General features: G+C 45.1%; 1 protein-coding gene across 1 annotated transcript in view; it reads right to left on the bottom strand.

Moving 5' to 3' along the window:
- The window catches only part of Smu1 (Smu1 spliceosomal factor), a 34,902-nt gene that overhangs the window by 4,111 nt on the left and 12,670 nt on the right, over positions 1–18,121 (bottom strand). The window contains exons 7-9 of the mRNA XM_065448905.2: positions 14,528–14,655; positions 10,857–11,169; positions 602–754 (exon numbers count right to left, since the gene is read on the bottom strand). Coding sequence (XP_065304977.1) covers positions 602–754; positions 10,857–11,169; positions 14,528–14,655 — 594 coding nt within the window. The remainder of the gene's footprint in view (positions 1–601; positions 755–10,856; positions 11,170–14,527; positions 14,656–18,121) is intronic.

Genomic DNA, 18,121 nt, shown 5'->3' with positions numbered 1-18,121 from the left:
ATTTGATTATTGGAATGGATTTCCTGAAAGAATATGGTGCCGTAATTAACATTCCGGACAGCGTGGTGACATTTCCAAGAGCCCTGGTTTAGTCCATTGCTTATCGCTGCATCGTGAGGCTTATAGCGCGCGAAAAAAAAAAAAAAAGACAAGGCCGAAAGGTACAAAGAAAAAAATACAAGGACAAATGGCATATGAAAGCCGCCAGCAGCTTCAAAGCGGGTGAAGAGTAGGTCTCATTCGAAGAGAGAATGTTTAAGAAATATGTGACTCAGCTTGTGAGCTTCACGCGCCACGCATGACTGCAAAATTTGGATGAGATTGAAGCGTATACGCTATCCACAGACTGCATTTTTTCACAAGCCCGAGGGGTGGTTCAGGAGCCCTTAACTCTAGGTCCACTCTCTTATATCCATTGACTGCGTCAGTGAAAACAGTGCTTCCCCCCTATTTTGACTCAATGGTAGTGCACAGGTGAATGCAGAGTACAGTGCTCAAAAACTGCTAATAGCTATGCAGGGGTGTGTTGCTTTAAGAACAGTTCCAAGCTGTGCACTGCTACTGCCCTGAAAACCTCTAGCCCATCAACTAGTTCACTTACCGTAAGTGTCCGGTCAAGTGTGCCGGAGACTGTGGAAAAGCAGTACAGAACGTGGTCCTCGCCAACACAGTAGATCCATTCTCCCCTTGGTGACAGAGTGCAACAGACAAAGTCACCGCCTTCCCTTTTTCCGCTGGAGAAGCTTCGCACAATCTGCACAGAACCACACGACCAAAGTAATTTACAGGCAAGTCATGGTAAATTAAAAATTTGGACCTGTGTTCACAAAGTTTCTCTTACATTAGCGCCAGCTGCAATTGGCCATTGCCACAGCAGTTGTGCCAATAGTCACACCACTCACTATCATAAAGTGGTAAGCCCCAAAAGCCAGTGTCTGAGAAAGTGTTTATATGTAAGGAGTTTTGTGAATACAGTCAACAGCCATTACAACAGACTGCGATAATCCAGTGCAAAGGGTCTGTTATATCCGTAGCCCATTCCTTTGAAAATTCTGGCCGCGGCGTGTTGTGAAACGGTGAAATTACGCATATACTGCTGTATGCGTAATTGCCGAGTCCCGAGTTGCCGAGTCCCTGTTGAAGTCCTTCCGACAAAGTTCAAAGCCTCGTGGGGTGGATCCACAGGAGAGGAAGAAGTGTGAAGTTATGCCCTATGTCCACAGGGTCTCGCACGGCCTGAAGAGGGTCGTGGGTAAATTCGGCATACAGGTTCTCTTTTCGGTACCTTGTAAGCTGTACAGTCTGTGCAATTTAGTTAGACCTGATAGGAAAAAGAAAATCGAGTGCAGCACTAATCACAGGAACAAGTTTGTGCCCTGTAAAGCGAATGTCATCTATGAGATTCCGCTGAGTTGTGGCAACGTGTACGTTGGACAAACGGGCCGCTGCATTAATATTAGATTATTAGAACATGCTAATTCCCTAGATGATTCTAGAGGACAGCATCTTCCTAAGCATTGCAAGACCTGCAGGCATGACGGCAAGGCTTGCACCCCACTTTTCAGCAGGACTAAGATTGTCGGACGCGCAAGGAATAAGAAAGAGCGTGAAGTAATCGAAGCTTTAGAAATCGCGAGATTAGGGCCAGATAAATGTGTTAGTGAGGCTTCCACACATTTGTACCGCAAGGAGGTGGCGTTTCTAGGCTTGACTACATGATAGCGGCATTGGTCTTTGAGGTTGGTGCGCATGCGCTCTGTTGTTGGTAGGAAAGAGGCATTGGAGCATTAAACCAGTTGTTAGTCTGCGCCTGTGTCGTGTGGTTCTTTCTCTGTCTTGTTCTTTTTTGCGCAGTTTTTCTTTGTTCTCATAATGTCATACCAACTAGCCCCTCACCGTATGCTGCTAGACTACTGCTGTCTAACCCGTAAGCGATCGTTAGAACGATAAAAAGATTTTAAAAAATAATAAATAGATAACCATAGATATAAACAGGTTTATACGGTAATTGTACAACCAAGCACCAAGGCATCTTCCTGTCCTCCATTTTCCGGATGCTGGTTGCTGACAAATAACAGTTTCCCCGTACTGGAGCATATGTACAACTGCACAATGGCAATATTAACTGCCAGCACAATGGGAGCTGGCAAGCCCGAGCGCGTCACTGTCGTCGATTATAGAAAAATTGGCTACAGTTTGTTCTTCGCACAAGACAGTGGCCGGTAGTGTAAAACCGATGTCCCATCTTTCCTGGCAAGCAACAAACACTGTCAAATCAGTAGCATGAGTGAGAGCCGCGAAACGAGGCAAGTTCAACTTGGAAACCGCGTTTGGCTGCCGCTGCACTGCATGCGAGGCAGCTCAATTGCATTACGCACCTCGCAATTTGGATGCCGCAAATAGCAGCATATCTTCATTTCTTGTGCAAATTGATACAGTGAGAAATAAAGTGTTTCTAATACAGTACATGTTACGACGGTCGGCAGTTGTCTGTGAAGTGCCATATGCTAAAACATCACTTCGAAACTCCTTAAGCTTAACGGCACCCTCAGCACTTGCTCAGCATTGAGCTGACAGCAGTGGTCCGCTTGCGCAGTCGGCACTAGGGCTTAAGGTCACCCATGCAGGGAGGGCCCTCAAAGGGCAGCGACCAGTATAGCGCGCAGTGAAGATAGTTGATGGGAGTTTATTTGTAAGACATCAGCATTCAAGGTGTGCCCAAGTTCGATGTTAAGAGAAAGCTTTAGAGTGGGGCAAACTCCGATGCCATCTGTTCAAATACAGTAGACTTCTGTTAATTTGATCTCGACCGAAGATCCGGCCGGTGTCCATGGGTTTGTTTCTATGGCCCCAACTTTTGTTATTTCGACCCTAAAATTGACCTTCCACGGATAATTATAACCTGACCACTCAGCACACACATTTTTTACCCTTATGGTAACTCCTATAAGGTGCGCTTAGGGGACAATGAATGCACTGAACACGTCATCTCCCATCAAAAACGCCTATTTTCAGCCTGCGCTAGAAAGATTTTCAAGCAATAACCATATCTCACAATGTCTCATTGGGCTAAAAATTGCCTGCACGGCACAATCGGATGTGAAACCATTGCAGAAACTGGCCACCAATTTGCAACACATATTAGACCTTTGCCCATTTCCTTGTTAAAAATTTGGGTGCACTGTAAATTTATACTTTTGACAGATAGAAAGCGGGCATGCATTTGATTTGGGGTATGCTAGGATTGGGCAAATACTGCCAAATGAATCAGCCGTGCACTTTGCTGTTTTTTTCTGCACCTTGTTTTATTTGACCCACCAAATAATTCAATTAATTTTGTCGGCCCCGTCAGGGTCGTATTAATGGAAGTCGACTGCACATGCAAAATGCAGAAATTCTTTGAAAGGACAACCCCTCAACTGATTTGAACGAATTTTGCTGCACTTGAGAGGAAGCTGTATTCTAGTGAGTATAGAAAGCAGAATTTTAATTTAGGACCAGGCATTATTTTGCAAAATTGCCAGCAAATGATAAGCTTAACAACAAAAAAAAGAACAGAGGCACAAAGTTAACAAATCCATAACTCTGCACCAAAAACAGATGTAATTCTGAAAACTCCATGCGTTAGAACATCCCAAGCAAACGAATCTGATATATAAATCTGCAGCTTATGTGAATTTGTTACAGTGTTTAGAAGGATCTTGCAAAATCCCTATTCACATAATAATGGCATGTTTCAGAGCACTTTATACAGTCAAACCTCGATATAACGAACACGCATATAACGAATTATTGAATACATCGAACTCTTTCGAAATATTTTTGTCAAACACATGTATTTTTAACTTCCTATAGCGAACGCGGTTTGGCATAAAACGGATATAACGAACTTCGCGACGCCAAGCCCTACCTCACTTTAATAGCAGGCGTCAGGCTTCGTTGCACTACAAGTGTGTTGTGCGGCGCAGCAAACGTTCAGGACTACCCCGCAGGCGCTGACAGCTCCACAGATGCCACATCGTCATCAAGAGTTGACAGCCAAAGAAATCGTCCGCATCTCACAACCACTGACAGCGCCGCTTCAGCAGCGGCGGCAGCGGCGTGATCAAATGTTGCTTTTGCGTCAGGATCGAATGTTGCTTTTACGTCAGAAGCAGGCCGCGATAACGCAGTTCTTTGTGCGTAAATAAATGAATGTGACCCAAGTAAGCATCGTTCGAGTTGCTGTGCCTTCTCCTATTGAATTTTGCTCCTCTTGCATGTATTTTTTACGAAATTTTATATTACGAATTATGGATATAGCGAACTAATTTCCGATTTTTTAACTGTTGGTTATAACGAGGTTTCACTGTAGTACGCAGTTTTGATCCCTTTAGATGTGCTAGTAGGTGCAGTTTGCAATATTGTGATTTGAAATTTTGCAAGTTTTAACAATCTTTATTAAATTGATGGCCTAAATAAAAATATCACTTCCTACAGTCACTAGATTTTAACATTTTCTTTTGAATACAACAAAGCTCATCAAATTCGGTGCAGTGAATTGCGAGAAAAATTATTTCAGGGTGTCTACGAAGTTGACATTTCCAAGTTCCCAGAGTTTTCCAGGTTTTCCCTGAGTGCCTTTGAAATATTTCCTGAGTGATGCAGTGCTATGTTTTATGTCAAGACGGGCTGAAACCATATCGCCCGATGCTGTTACTCTCTAGTACGCATACGAAAAAATGTGTTTTTCTTTACCAACTTAGTCCAATTTGAATACTAAGGAGTAGTGTTTATGTTATTCAAGAAGAGAAGAGAAGGGAGGGGTTAGAAAATGCACAGCAAATAAAATGTCTTCAAAAAATTTGCAAATCAAGTTGAACATTCTCAAATATGAGCTTTTTCTATCAACTGATAGCAAGCTCAATGGTATGAGGCCTGAACGTTGTCACAATTGAGATTCTCTCTCAACAGCTCGTAAGTCAACTTCAACTGTCCTGACATACTCTCAGCCCGCGCACGACGCCTCAGTGTTGTGTTTCACTGCTTTAAAGAAGTTATTTGGTTTGGATGAGGGACACCTGCAACTCGGCATCAGCCAACACTTTGTTTTTTGAGCTCAAGCTCCTTCAAAACGGCGGCAGCACACTTCCTTTCCCGTTCATTCTATATTCGTGGGTCTTTTCTGTTCTTCTCTTTCCACCACTCGTTCACCCACAGACCATTTGAAACATCTTCTTGGTCAGTTGCACAGTCCACGTCCAATTTTTCAAACTCCCTAGGGGCCGCGAAAACATCAGAAAAATCGGCCAGTTGGAAAAAATAAATGCATGCCATTTACTGCCCTTAAGGGCTCAAACAGCCACAGGCACATTCGAAAATGCTCTGAGGCATGCCGGTACACCTATTAGGCATATCGGTGCTCATACTGCGGCAGGAAATACCGGGTGCACGTGTGTGTAATTAAGGAATACACACTGTGTACCATGGCAATAGCCCCTCCCCATGCTTGTTATGCTTCACTGCAATACTTTTGTGTATGCTTCACCAAGTAACATTTGTGTACAGAGGCGAAGCTGACTTTCGGGAACTAGCATTATGCAACGCACCCTGCTTTTCAAGCTTCTAAGCCAATCGCGAGGACCACGAAGACAGAGTCCGTGCCATTGCTGACAGCAGCGAATTATTTCAATAAAAAACACGGCAGCCAACAGCAAGAAGCTTCATAGCGAATGCCGAAGCAACTAGGCCTAGCGTTGCCGCCGTGTTGGCTACAGCTGCCAGCGGATTGGCGTGCGATAGCGCCGGTTCGAGGTGGCAAGTTAATCAAAATGGCATCGGTGGTGGCTTTGATTAATGCCGTTTCGGACCTGCGGTCACGGCAAAACCTCCGGGAAATCGGACGGTGAAGAGCTCTTACGTCCGAAATTTCAGACGTTCTGATACATTGACTCTATGGGGCACGTGGTGTAGCCGCGAAGCTGTCCAAATTATCGGCAATCCAGAAAGTAGGTCGTTGACTGTACACTGGCAACTCCTCCAGCCGACGACCGGGCGTCAGAGACGATTCATTACGATTCCTGTCTGTTACTCGAGCCAGCATTACCTCGACTTTTGACCTTTTCAATAAAATTACAGCTAAAGTTCCCTGATAGAAGCCCAAATTCCTTGAGTTTGCCCTGAGTTTTTCCAGGCTACTCAAAATCCCTGAGAATTCCCGGTTTTCCCGGTTCTCCCAGTTGGTAGACACCCTGTTGTTTATTCCTTCCCAGGTGTATGGGAAGAAATAAATAGTAAAGGACTAAAGAGACTACGAGCTAAAGCTTTCTGTTCAAGGTGCCCTGAACTACTACTTATTGAGCCAGAAATGCACTTGAAGTTAAATTGGACTATTTCAGAATACTTTGCTGCAAAAGGTACTTAAATGCGTTCAGCATAAGTGGAATTATTGGCAATCAAAGGTTGCCTATGACCCCCTTCGTGGTGCTCCTGCTCCTTCTTCAATGCCTTGCACTGCAAAGGCTACGGCAGAGTGGGGCATGCCCATGATGCTCTGCCTACTGACCATCACTGTGACGCACAGTTCAAGCTTGATTTTGGACGTTCACACAGATGCGACTACTTCAGATGGTACCTCCGACGTGCCATACAAGGTTGTTCTCAGCGAGCCGTAGTGCGCTCAGCGAGCAGACTGCAGTTGCACGTAGCAACCGTAGCACATGCATAGAACTTGCTTCGTGCATGACAGGGCTCGAGTGCGCGCTCGTGCTCACATGATCCTGCCTGGCTGTGCCATGTGGTGCAGACTGGTTTTGGCCTGCACCAGCTTGACAGGACAGCCAGTAGCCACATTGAATTTGCACATTTTGAAAGGCTGTCAACAGCTCAATAGGGAGCAAAGTCTGCTAACGCGTTATAGCAGTAAGTGCACGCTGGCAAGCATGCGTATGGTCTGACCTTGAGTTTCACGTGGCTCAAGGCTACTTGAGTGTTAAAAAGTAATTGAACTTAGCAAGACCCGACAACTACCACACCAATAAGCAGTATGGCCAAAATTTAGTTTCTATGTGGGTGGCCGAGCGTGAGAAGACTATAGTCAGCGTCTTCTGGAAGTACGCAACTTTATTGAAATTTGAAAGCAGACTTTCGCTCAATTCAGTCTATTTACTAAACTGCGTCAATAAATACACACAGTAACGGTAGGAGGAAGTGCACTGATTCAAACACCCTTCTTGATTGATGTTAGCTGGTGGCCAATTGGCATGCAGGAATATGCTATATGACGAAATGTAGCGCCCGAAAAGAGTGAGAAAAAGGCTTCTGTTGAAAAGAGAGCATTTGAGAAAAAGGCCACTCCGCGCTCCACTTGCAAACTCTACGCTCCATGCACGAGTTCAAAATTAGGCTGACATGTTCACAGAACCTTATGCTATCTGCGGACTGCGTTTTTTCACCAAGCTCCAGGAGTGGTTCAGGACTCCTTTAGGGGGAGTGCTGGTTGTTCTTTTCATATGTATTGAGAAGACTTCCCAGTCTTATTAAAATGTTCGTGCTGGTTCAAATATGCTGATAGTTTTGCTGTTTGTCAATTAGTTCCAAAGATAACAAACATTTCGCTTCCATAGTTTCGGTCTACGATGAAAAATAAATGGCACAATAAAAAATTATTTCGAAGGCTTGGTTAGATAGCATAAAGAGTAAGGAATGAATTATAGCAAGCACAATTTTTTGTCTGGCCATTCATATCTTCTAGCCCATTGAATATTGCAGTAGAGCAGCAAGTTGGGCTAGTTGGTGAAAGTTCACCTTGTAATAAGGGGGTTACTGCGCTATAAACACACGGAGAACAGAAGTAGAAGTGGCCAGGATGCACACATCCTGTCCACTTCTGCTTTGCAGAAAGAAACCTCATGTGACCTATATGAGGTTTCTTTCTACAAAAAAAAAAATTCAGTTCTATGTGTACCAGATGCTGAAATATCGAGATCTCCATACTGCACAGAGCCAAAAATTTGTTTTGAGGAAAGTACAAGAACGAACAGCACACAATTAACAAATGTTCCACATGTATATTGCAAAGTTATGTGCCTAAAACAGCTAAAAATATAGTCCAGTTGGCTGTTGATGTCCAAATGCTTATCTAATCAAGTTTGCCAATCATGAAGCACGTCCAGTCAATAGGCTGTCGACTACGCCACTGCCATAATAAAAACAATCTGACTTACACTTTGTTGCTACCGTTAACACAAATTCCCGGATTTTATTTATTCATTCAGCAGCAATCCTCTTTCATTGCGCATCAGAAGGCAGAAAGTGAGAGAGGCACAAAGGAGAGATGCCTCGACCTGCACCACTAGTGTATCGCAGGTATCGCAGAAGGCAGTAGCATAACACCGTTGCGGCATAAGTGCCAGCTGTCCGATTCGCATGCTGGCAGACGCGCTAGGCCTAACACCATTGTCGGCAGCCATTCACCATAGCAGCTTGATCGCCTACAATGCATTGTGCTGAAGTGCAATGTCACTTAAGATAGTCAATCATTGCTTCTGCTTCTTAGCGAACCTGTTACACAAATGGAACTTTCACACTCAGCCAGGCATTGTTGCACGCATATTAGTGGCCATACATGTTTTTAAAGTGGCGTCTCAGCGCGTCGGTGGCACACAGGCTAGTTCACCTAGTAGATGACGCCAGCCAGCTCCACCAATCAAGTTGCGCAGTCTTGACACGTGCGCTCAAGCAGCCAATATGAAAGAAATAGTATGCTTTTCTTTTTATTTATTCTGCAGAGACCAAAGGACGAAACTGAGCAGTGCTGGCACGAAAACGAAGAAGGAAGGCCACTCTCATGTGACCTAGATGACCACAACACTGAGCATGGAACGGCATCAGCGCGTCAAGGAAGGAAGGCCATTTTTGAGTTAATTTTGTCTCATATTCAACCAAAACTCACTGTACAAGTTATTATTACGACTAAAATACCAAGCCCAGATATGAGAAATTAGGCAGACAGGTGGACAAATAGCTGTAAATTTCAAAAATAGCACTTCCAAAAAAAATTTTGTTTCACTATTTTTCGGTCTCCAATACCTGCGTCCTACTTTAAAGAGACTGACAAGCGATTTTCATGGTACCCACTTTCTTTAGTGCGATGGAATGCTTACCAGTCAGAGTGTCTAATCCTGAAGTTGTAAGGCGGAAAATGATATGAAAATTTTTTTAATCAAAGTTTTTTTATTTGCAGCGAGGATGTAGTGGTTCACTGCAAGCATGCTGAAAACAGTGATATGTAAGTGCGATAATGTTTATATGCCACCTTTAGCAGGTTGCAGACAACAAGAGCGACCGTAACTGTGAGAAAGTATTATTTTGTTTATCAAGCTGATGCAATTCATGCTTTGTGAAGTGGTAAATTATTTCTACAATAGCAGCTATGTGTTATGGTGGTTTCCTGTCTAACTGCTATGGTCATTAACCAGTATCATTGTTTTTTAGCTAAGCCAAGTTCAGTTCTCAAAAAGGAAATGACACTTTTACACATGATACGCAGTTCAGTGTGTTGCCGTAGGCACGCATGAGCTAATATTGTAATGCTGGCACTTATTTATGGCGCAACTAATCAATGTCATTCTGTATTTCACAGGGAGACCACATAACTCTGGGTACTTACGCTACGCTTATGCACTAACTCGCGCACGTACAACACCTTCTAAGCCCGCATGCATTATGGGACGTGTGGATGCTTTGTGAGGTGCATGGACTTTCTTTACTTCGTAATATGCATATAGTAAAGTGCAAGTATCTAATAATATATGCACTGCAATTTTAAGCAATAAGTATGCTGTACTTAATAACAGCCGACTTACAGTAGTCTCATATACAACATCCAGAGTACTCAAGATTTCACCACCAGGCCGCGTCACTTACTGGTTTTTGAGACTTTCTTTGCCAATATAAAATTCTAATTCCTACTTAAATCGCGAACAGAGTGCTCGATTCTCTCACTATAAATCATGGTCATTTCATTTCAATCAACGTCTCACAACACATTCTGGACAGTTGTCAGTCCCTATGCATACTGCTCTACATCGCTGCAAGCTAGTGCTACTGCCCTGGTCATGGATTCACAGCTGTGATAATGTAGCTTGCACATAAAAGAACTCTATGTTTTCTCTGCAATGGACTCCGGTGATGGCCAGTCTTCTGTATGCATAGCTGTTCCTATATCAATTTATAATTATCTTTCACATTGTATCTTGTTCAACTTCAGATCATTCAAACTAATGCCCATGGTCTCTGGGAGTTCAAATTATTGCAAGTTGTCAAAGCACATCATTTTTTCCTCATGACAAAAAAGTATGCTGCAGGAGGACAGGAAACTTAAGCAATACAGCCAGTGGCAGCTTTCTGTTACTATGAGGTCGTAAAGAATGGCATGAATTTGCAATAGTGTGAGCAAGTTTTGATTATTATATATTCTCTGTTATGGGTAGAGGAGAAAGTGCTTGGTTGTACGCTCTAACAATTGTTACATATCACTGACCATGTTCAGAGCTATATTGGATACAAGGTAATGGCAAGTTAGCAAAGTGGCAAAAGAGAACAAGGCTAACCTAAGGCGAATGTGGCAATTCAATCCTAAGCAAGATTTCAGCAGTGAGAAATTGATGAGAGAATGGGTGATTAGGGGTTGAGATGGAAGGAACTGGTCAAGAATGTTGGCTTCACAAATGCGATATGCATGTCCAAAGAACTACTAGCCGAAAGCTGTTTCAGCACCATATTGTGCTAGGTTACACTTCCACAGCATAATGCCTTTGGTCATCACATCTCACATGCTGCCATAAGCACAATAGGGACTTCAGCCATTATCTTACCTGTCCCTGCATGTTCATGATGGAGACTGTGTTTGAACGGTTGCAGACGACAAAGTGCTCAGGGTTTTTGGGTAGAGCATGGATTGAGTTCACAGTGATGTCACTGCCCATTGCACCAGCCATGCCACCAGCTGCACCAAGGGACTTGAAGGTGCTCAAGCACTCAGTGCTCTTGACACTCCACAGTTTGACCGTGCCATCCGAGCTGGCACTCAGCAGGTGATGGCTCTCAGGTGTGAAGATGACGTCATTCACAAATGAGGTGTGGCCACGGAACTCCTTTAGCAGTTTCCCAGACTTTAGGCCGTGGATCCTGTGAGTGTGCAAGCACAAAAACCCAATCTAAACACTCATTGATTTATTGATTGACTGATTGGATTTCACATACAAAAAAGAGATAAATGCATTTATTAATCAATTGTACAGTGCTTACAGTGGAACGCCGATTATACGACTTGCTCGGCATCACGAAAAAGCGTTGTAAAATCCGAACACAAATTATGCCTACAAAAATACTACTCACTTCGCACGACGGATTTACGAGAAACTTCAATGTAAACTACTAACATACTCTGCAGGGCTTGGAATCCCAAATTACCAAAAAAGTGAATGCGATAAGAATTAAAGCTGCAGTACAAGTACCGATCATGCTTTATTCAAACGAACCTTCATGGCACTCCACTGCTCACTGTCGTGATTCCTGCCAGCCGGCGAGAACTTTAAAAAAAGTCGGTAAGTTACTTTTGGACCTTGTTTGATCCGTGAACCAAAAGCTCTCGCTCGAGTTGGGCAATGTATGAAAGGAGGTCCTCTGCAGCGTCGGGTGAACAGATGAAGTCCCGGATGCCGTCTATGTGCCATAGCACCTTGGCGGACGTGTTAGGCACAGGCACGGCATCTGTGGTGTCGTTGTCCTCGTCCAATGTCGCAGCGGTGTCGGCACTAGACAAAGCCTCCTTGATGGCGTCATCCAGCGACACCTCGCCGCAGATCACAACATTGTCATCGGCCTCCACATACTCAACAAAGGTCGTGGTGAGGTTTAAACCCTCGAAATCGGCGGCCGCGAAGCCTGCATCGGCCTCGAGTGGCATCGAGGTTGTTGCGTCCCCAGCAGAGGAGGCAGTCTCTTACTTAAAGCCACAGTGCTTGAACGAGTTAGCGATTGGCTTCGCAACACTGCGTTCCACGAACTGGCAATAAAATGCATGGCGTTGAGCGCAGTCATTTTTTTTTCCAACTCGCTGCACTCCATAGCCACCAGCCGACGCTGCACTAACCGCTTCCGGTACCTTTGCTTGACGCACTTAATGATGCCGGCATCCAGCGGCGGCAGCCGGCTTGTGCAGTTGGGTGGAAAAAAAACAACTTTTATGTTCCTCAGGCTGGACGTATCGGGTGGGTAGCACGGTGTGTTGTCCACAAAATGTGATATTTTCCTCGCCTTAGCACCCATTTTGCTATCCAGCTGCTGCAAAAAATGGCTGAAGAGCAAAGACGTCGTCATCATCATCATCATCAGCCTGGTTACGCCCACTGCAAGGCAAAGGCCTCGCCCATACTTCTTCAACAACCCCGGTCATGCACTAATTGTGGCCATGTCGTCCCTGCAAACTTCTTAATCTCATCCGCCCACCTAACTTTCTACCGCCCCCTGCTATGCTTCCCTTCCGTTGGAATCCAGTCCGTAACCCTTAATGACCATCGGTTATCTTCCCTCCTCATTACATGTCCTGCCCGTGCCCCATTTCTATTTCTTGATTTTAACTAAGATGTCATTAACTCGCGTTTGTTCCATCACCGAATCTGCTCTTTTCTTATTCCTTAACGTTACACCTATCATTCTTCTTTCCATAGCTCATTGCATCGTCCTCAATTTAAGTAGAACCCTTTTCGCAAGCCTCCAGGTTTGTGCCCTGTACGTGAGTATGTCATCCACGCTTTTTTGTTGAAGTTGTAGCTGCACAGCAGTGTCTTCAAGATTTTAAAGCACCATGGCTTTGCAAACTTACCAACAATGAGCACAGGCAGCCCCTCGGAACCGTCCTCATTAGCACAGAATAGTGCCATCACACGCTTTTTACTACGCATGCCACCACGACAGCCGTCACCCTTAAACACAAGGGTTTGATCAGGCTAGATGGTGAAAAATACTGCTCCCATTGGTGCTGAAAACGTCGCAGGGCTTGTATGCAGCAATCATCTCCGGCAGTGACTCCATCCACTCGCTCACCATCAAAACGTCCATGGAAGTGCTTTTTCAGCAGGAGCGGCTGTACACAATCCTGTTTCATTTTTTAAAACGATCCAGCCACCTGTTCGATGTCTGAAAGTCGTCGATGCCCAGACCCAATGCCACAAAGTCTGCCTTTTCTTTTAGAATGGTGCTGTCAACATTGATCGCAGAGCTCTGTGCTTGATGCAGCCACCTGACGAAAACTTTTTCTAAATTCTCAGGCTGTCCTTCTTTTTCCATCCATTTTCCGCTTGAGCCCGAAGTTGTTGGCATTCTGCAATATCACCGCTTTGTTTGCCAGGATTGTCTTAAGCGAAGATTCGGGTATCTTAAGGTCCCGGGCAATGCTGGCTTTCGTGGCTCCATGCCACTTTTCCGCTTCCTCGATAATATTCAGCTTATCGCTGAGCGACAGAACTGTCTTCTTTCGGGACATCGTGTGTCGCGTTGCTCCACAAAACTAAATACCTCCACTGCACGCTGATCGCTAAGATTATGACGAAGAACATGTGCGATAAACCTATGTCTCTCCATTCTATAATTGCAGTTATCACATCAATACCTGGCTTTCTCTCTTTTTGTCTCCGCTAGCGTGCTGGAAGGTACACAGTGGAGAAGCCAAGAAAGCTAAGCCTCGGCCAAAAGTTGAGTGTTGCGCCGGCAAAAGGGTTTGTCGCAGCACCCTGTGGAGGCCACAATAGACTATGCTACACACTAGGCCGCTGCCATATCGGAGGCCACGCATAATTGATGCATCTATGCACATTGAAAAGATAAAATTATTTTTCTGTCTTTTCGTGTGAAGCATTCTTTGTGAATTTCAGGGAATTTGAGACAGACAGACAGACAGACAGACAGACAGACAGAGACAGACAGACAGACACAGACACAGACACAGACAGACAGACAGACAGACAGACAGACAGACAGACAGACAGACAGACAGACAGACTGTATGTCTGTCTGTCTAGCTTCCTACACCAGCGGAGCTGGCAGCGCCTACCAGCTTGAGCTACTGGGTATACGTTGGTGTTGCCGGCGTGGTCATAGCATAGTTGTCATTCAATCTACGTCATGTGACTCTTGCCTCCCATTCTCACGTACTACCTGTACCAAGCCAGCTGGCACATATAATAAGATTCTGGTATGTCGCCTGCGAAACAACGGACAGCGGTTGTATCCGCATGAACAGCGATTGAAAAGCAAGTTTCCCACCCCGTGCACACCAACCAGTTCTCGACGCTAAAAAGCAAACTGGGGATTTTTCATGTGCTTTTTTGTAAGTTTCAAGTGCTAACTGTGGGATCTGCAAAATTTTTCGAGATCTCAGACATAATATTTTTCACTTATTTGACTCGATATTTCTCTTTGTCAAAGTCACCAGGCTGCAGACTACAGTCGTCCCCGTTAAGGCCTTTGATGTGCAGTAGCTCACCTGATGGTCTGGTCGAAGGAGGCACTAAGCAGCTGACTGCTGTCCCGAGAAAAGCTGAGGCAGGTGACACCCTTGGAATGGGCACGCTCAAAGCGTCGCAGGCACTGGCCCGTCTGGATCTTCCACACCTGCACAGCAACACATTCAGCTGTATGCAATCTGTTTCCCAAAAGCTCACAAGCAGAGATCACTAATGAGCAGTAACCTAACCCGAGTTACCTAAAGCGCACAGTGGGAGTGCAAAAAAGCAAAAACGTTGGTGAACCGATATTTAGTTGACAGTCTCCACCCGTGACATCACTAAATGTCACCAATGACTTTTAGAACATTCCTTGTGCCTTGTTGTGCAAATTGTTGCCTTGGCTTACGAATGCCATTGCATGTCTCTGGGAAAGCTCACCCGCTGCCAGAACCTCGTTGCTGAAAATTTTATCCAGAGGAACAAGGGATATTTTTGCAATGCATTCTCATCTTGTAAATAAGATTTACAACATTCCCGACAGCAAGTGCTGACAACTGCGGTACGGCAAAATTATGGTTTTCAAGTTTAGGTTACGCCACACATTGTGCATACAACCCAGCCAAAAGCATGCGATTATCTCAGAGGCAATAGAAAATCACTGCAGTTGTCCTACTATGACGAAATTTTAAGAATTAGGAAAATACTTGGTATAAGGTTATTGCAATCTTTGCAGTGGCAATTTTTCCCGGCACGTTATACTACCATAGACACCAATTTTCTAAGTTTATTTTTCGTCACTTTAATTTTATGTGTCTTAGGTTCTCACTGTGTGAAGGAGTCAAAAGTTTCTTGGTAAACCTTGGGCATGACCTATGCTGGCAAACTTCGGCCAACATATGCCAACATTTTAAAAGGGCACTATAGAATCATACGAAGGGTAATACAGTATGTTAAACATTTGAGAAAGCAAATATGTCAGTCTTACTATGGGCAAAGGCTTGGTATGTCTGAAAAAGGCATAATACAAAAGAATGGGTGGCAAAGTCATTTCTGTATCAGCTTTTTATGATGTCTTTAGATCTTGGCAGCATGTAGAAAGGACTACTTTGTTGTACAGTCGAACCCGGCTATATCAAACTCGCAAAAAAAATGCCTATCAGTTCGATATAGAGCATAATTCGATATAAGCCTGCGGATGTCATAAAAGCACATACCATTTATAAGATCACTTTATTGGTGAAATAGCTTAGTTTCGCACAAAGTAGTCCTGCATTTTCTTCTGCTTCGGCAATTTCGCTGCCTGCCATGCACGCACTTCTCCACATTGTCTAAGGAGTTCGAACACCTGAGGCCGCAACCTTCCGCATTCGCGCAAAAGCACCAGACTAGTGCGAGCGTACCAATCACTTCGGAGAATGTGGGCAAAGGACCGTCGTTGCTTTCCTCATTGTGCCCAATTTCACTTGGGCTCGGTACAATGTCGGCAATGTAGTCTTCGTTTTCGGGCTCTCCTGTAGTCGTGACACCGTCATTTGCACTCACAAACTCGTCCACCGTTGATTCGTCAACAGCTTCCAGAAATTCTGACAGCTCGCTCCAAACTTCGGCAACACTGGCAACAGCTTCGTTGCATTCATCAGAATTTACAGCCATCACCGAGCACGTGGAAGCCGGAATGGCTGAAACAATTTCGTATGAACCACTTGTACACGGCCGTGTGTAGGCGTCGGGCGCTACGGGCACCGGGTCGTGAGTTTGGCCGCTTTAGCCTTAATCTCCCCTTATTCTTCAAGATAGTGCTGAGAGTGCTCCTCGGAATCTTTCGTGCTGCAAGGACATCCGACTTGTCACCGTGTTCGGCCCGATTTATTATTTCGAGCTTCACGACGAAAGGCGAATTCTGCCACTTCATCACGGCAACAGTGTGGGAGAAGGCCCACAAGATGCACACACAATGAACCAGAAAAGCAGGCTGTCTGAGCAAGCGCTGCGGTTGGGCCAGGATCATATTTTGCAGGGGGTGTCAATGGCTTGCTCAACGCAGTGCAGTCATGGTAGGGAGAGCGGTTGGATAGAGCTGTGCCACCGGGCTTCCCCACCATAACGAAGGAAAGCCAACTTCTGGGGGCATTTTTCTGCAGCTCGACGTCCGATATAACGGGAGTCGCTGCTATTTTTGTTCGATGTAAGCGGAATTTTTGCTATATATACTCATTGTAACTATACCTTGTCCAGAAATTGTTCGATATATAGAATAATTCGATGCAAACGGATTCGATATAGTCAGGTTTGACTGTATGTTGATAGAACAAGAACACAGACTACTCAAAAATAAACAAGCACTCATAGTGGGACCTTTTTTGAGTGTTTGTGGCTGTGTGGATGTGTTTGTGGACGTGTGCTGTGGGGTTCTCACACCCATGCTCTTGGGACAAAGGAACGACAACACAGTAGTGCAAACAATCACAAGGCCATTTATTGCACTTTTCATAGATCAATGCCTGCTAGCCGAGTTGCTATCCACAAAACATGCAGATGGGCGCGCGACAAATCTAGAAGTCCGACTCACCGCAACCGGATAGCGAGCGAATATGTTCGCCCCATGCTGGATCCCCACGCCTGGTCATTCGCGCCTACGGTCACGCGAACGGTGGCGCGTTCGAAGGCGGCCACGCGAGACGGTCTCCCAGAAGCATGGATCAGCGCACGCGCGGCACGGCACTTCTGCACTGCTTGCTGTCCCGAACCAAAGAGGGAGCGCCTTCTCTTTCGGCGCCCAAGTAACCCCGCCTGTTGGCGGCGTTAGCAGCGCAAAACCCGCGCCATCTCTTGTACTGCGCCTCAACCACTCCGACCGTCGCGGGCGCCAGGCCACGCGAGCCGTGCAGGAAAACAACATATCAGGGGACGCGTGAGAGTCGCGCATCCCCACAGTGCATAGGGCACACATAAGCAGAAGTCCCACAAAATTCTTGATGTCATCACAACGCTGCAGACAGCCCAGTTTGGTAGAAAAATTAGGAAAGAGAACAAATGCCATCATTTTCATCTCTAATAATCAACCCTCATATACTGAAGAAATGCAGAGCATTCTGAGAGTGAGTAACCACTCTAGATTGATTTAATGTTTGTTCTGCGTCCTGGCAAATGCCAACTTCCATCTCAGTCTTGGTACATAAAAGCCTCAGGGTACTCAATGTCCACAGCAAAAATGAAAATAAGCGCAATATGTACACATGCCATCTGTCACAGTGTTTCTTGTACTGTACAAATATGCAAAACATGCATAAAAAGCTATCCAGTAAATGGCCTTAGGTGGCATCTCTGGCCACCACTTCTGAATCTACATGCTACAAAACCGTCACGTACAAGTTGGTGACTGAGAAGTAACTGCATTATACATGGCCTCATGAATTTGTAGCACAGACTTCCATTCAGCTGGTATCATTGCTGAGCATGTTCTTAGGGTATGTTCACATTTGGGAAGTGGCAAGCGGGCAGAAAGGCCAAAGCGGGCACAAAATCAGTTTCTGTGTACATCCCAGATGTTCACATTTGTTTTGCCACCACCGCAGCCAGCGCTGTCACATTGGCCCACATCCATCTGGTTTGCATAGTACATGATAGCACTC

Source organism: Dermacentor albipictus, chromosome 4 (assembly GCF_038994185.2).
Source record: "Dermacentor albipictus isolate Rhodes 1998 colony chromosome 4, USDA_Dalb.pri_finalv2, whole genome shotgun sequence".
Classification (NCBI taxonomy): Eukaryota; Metazoa; Arthropoda; class Arachnida; order Ixodida; family Ixodidae; genus Dermacentor; species Dermacentor albipictus.
Note: the sequence above shows the minus strand (reverse complement) of the source record. Positions and strands in the feature narration are given on the sequence as shown.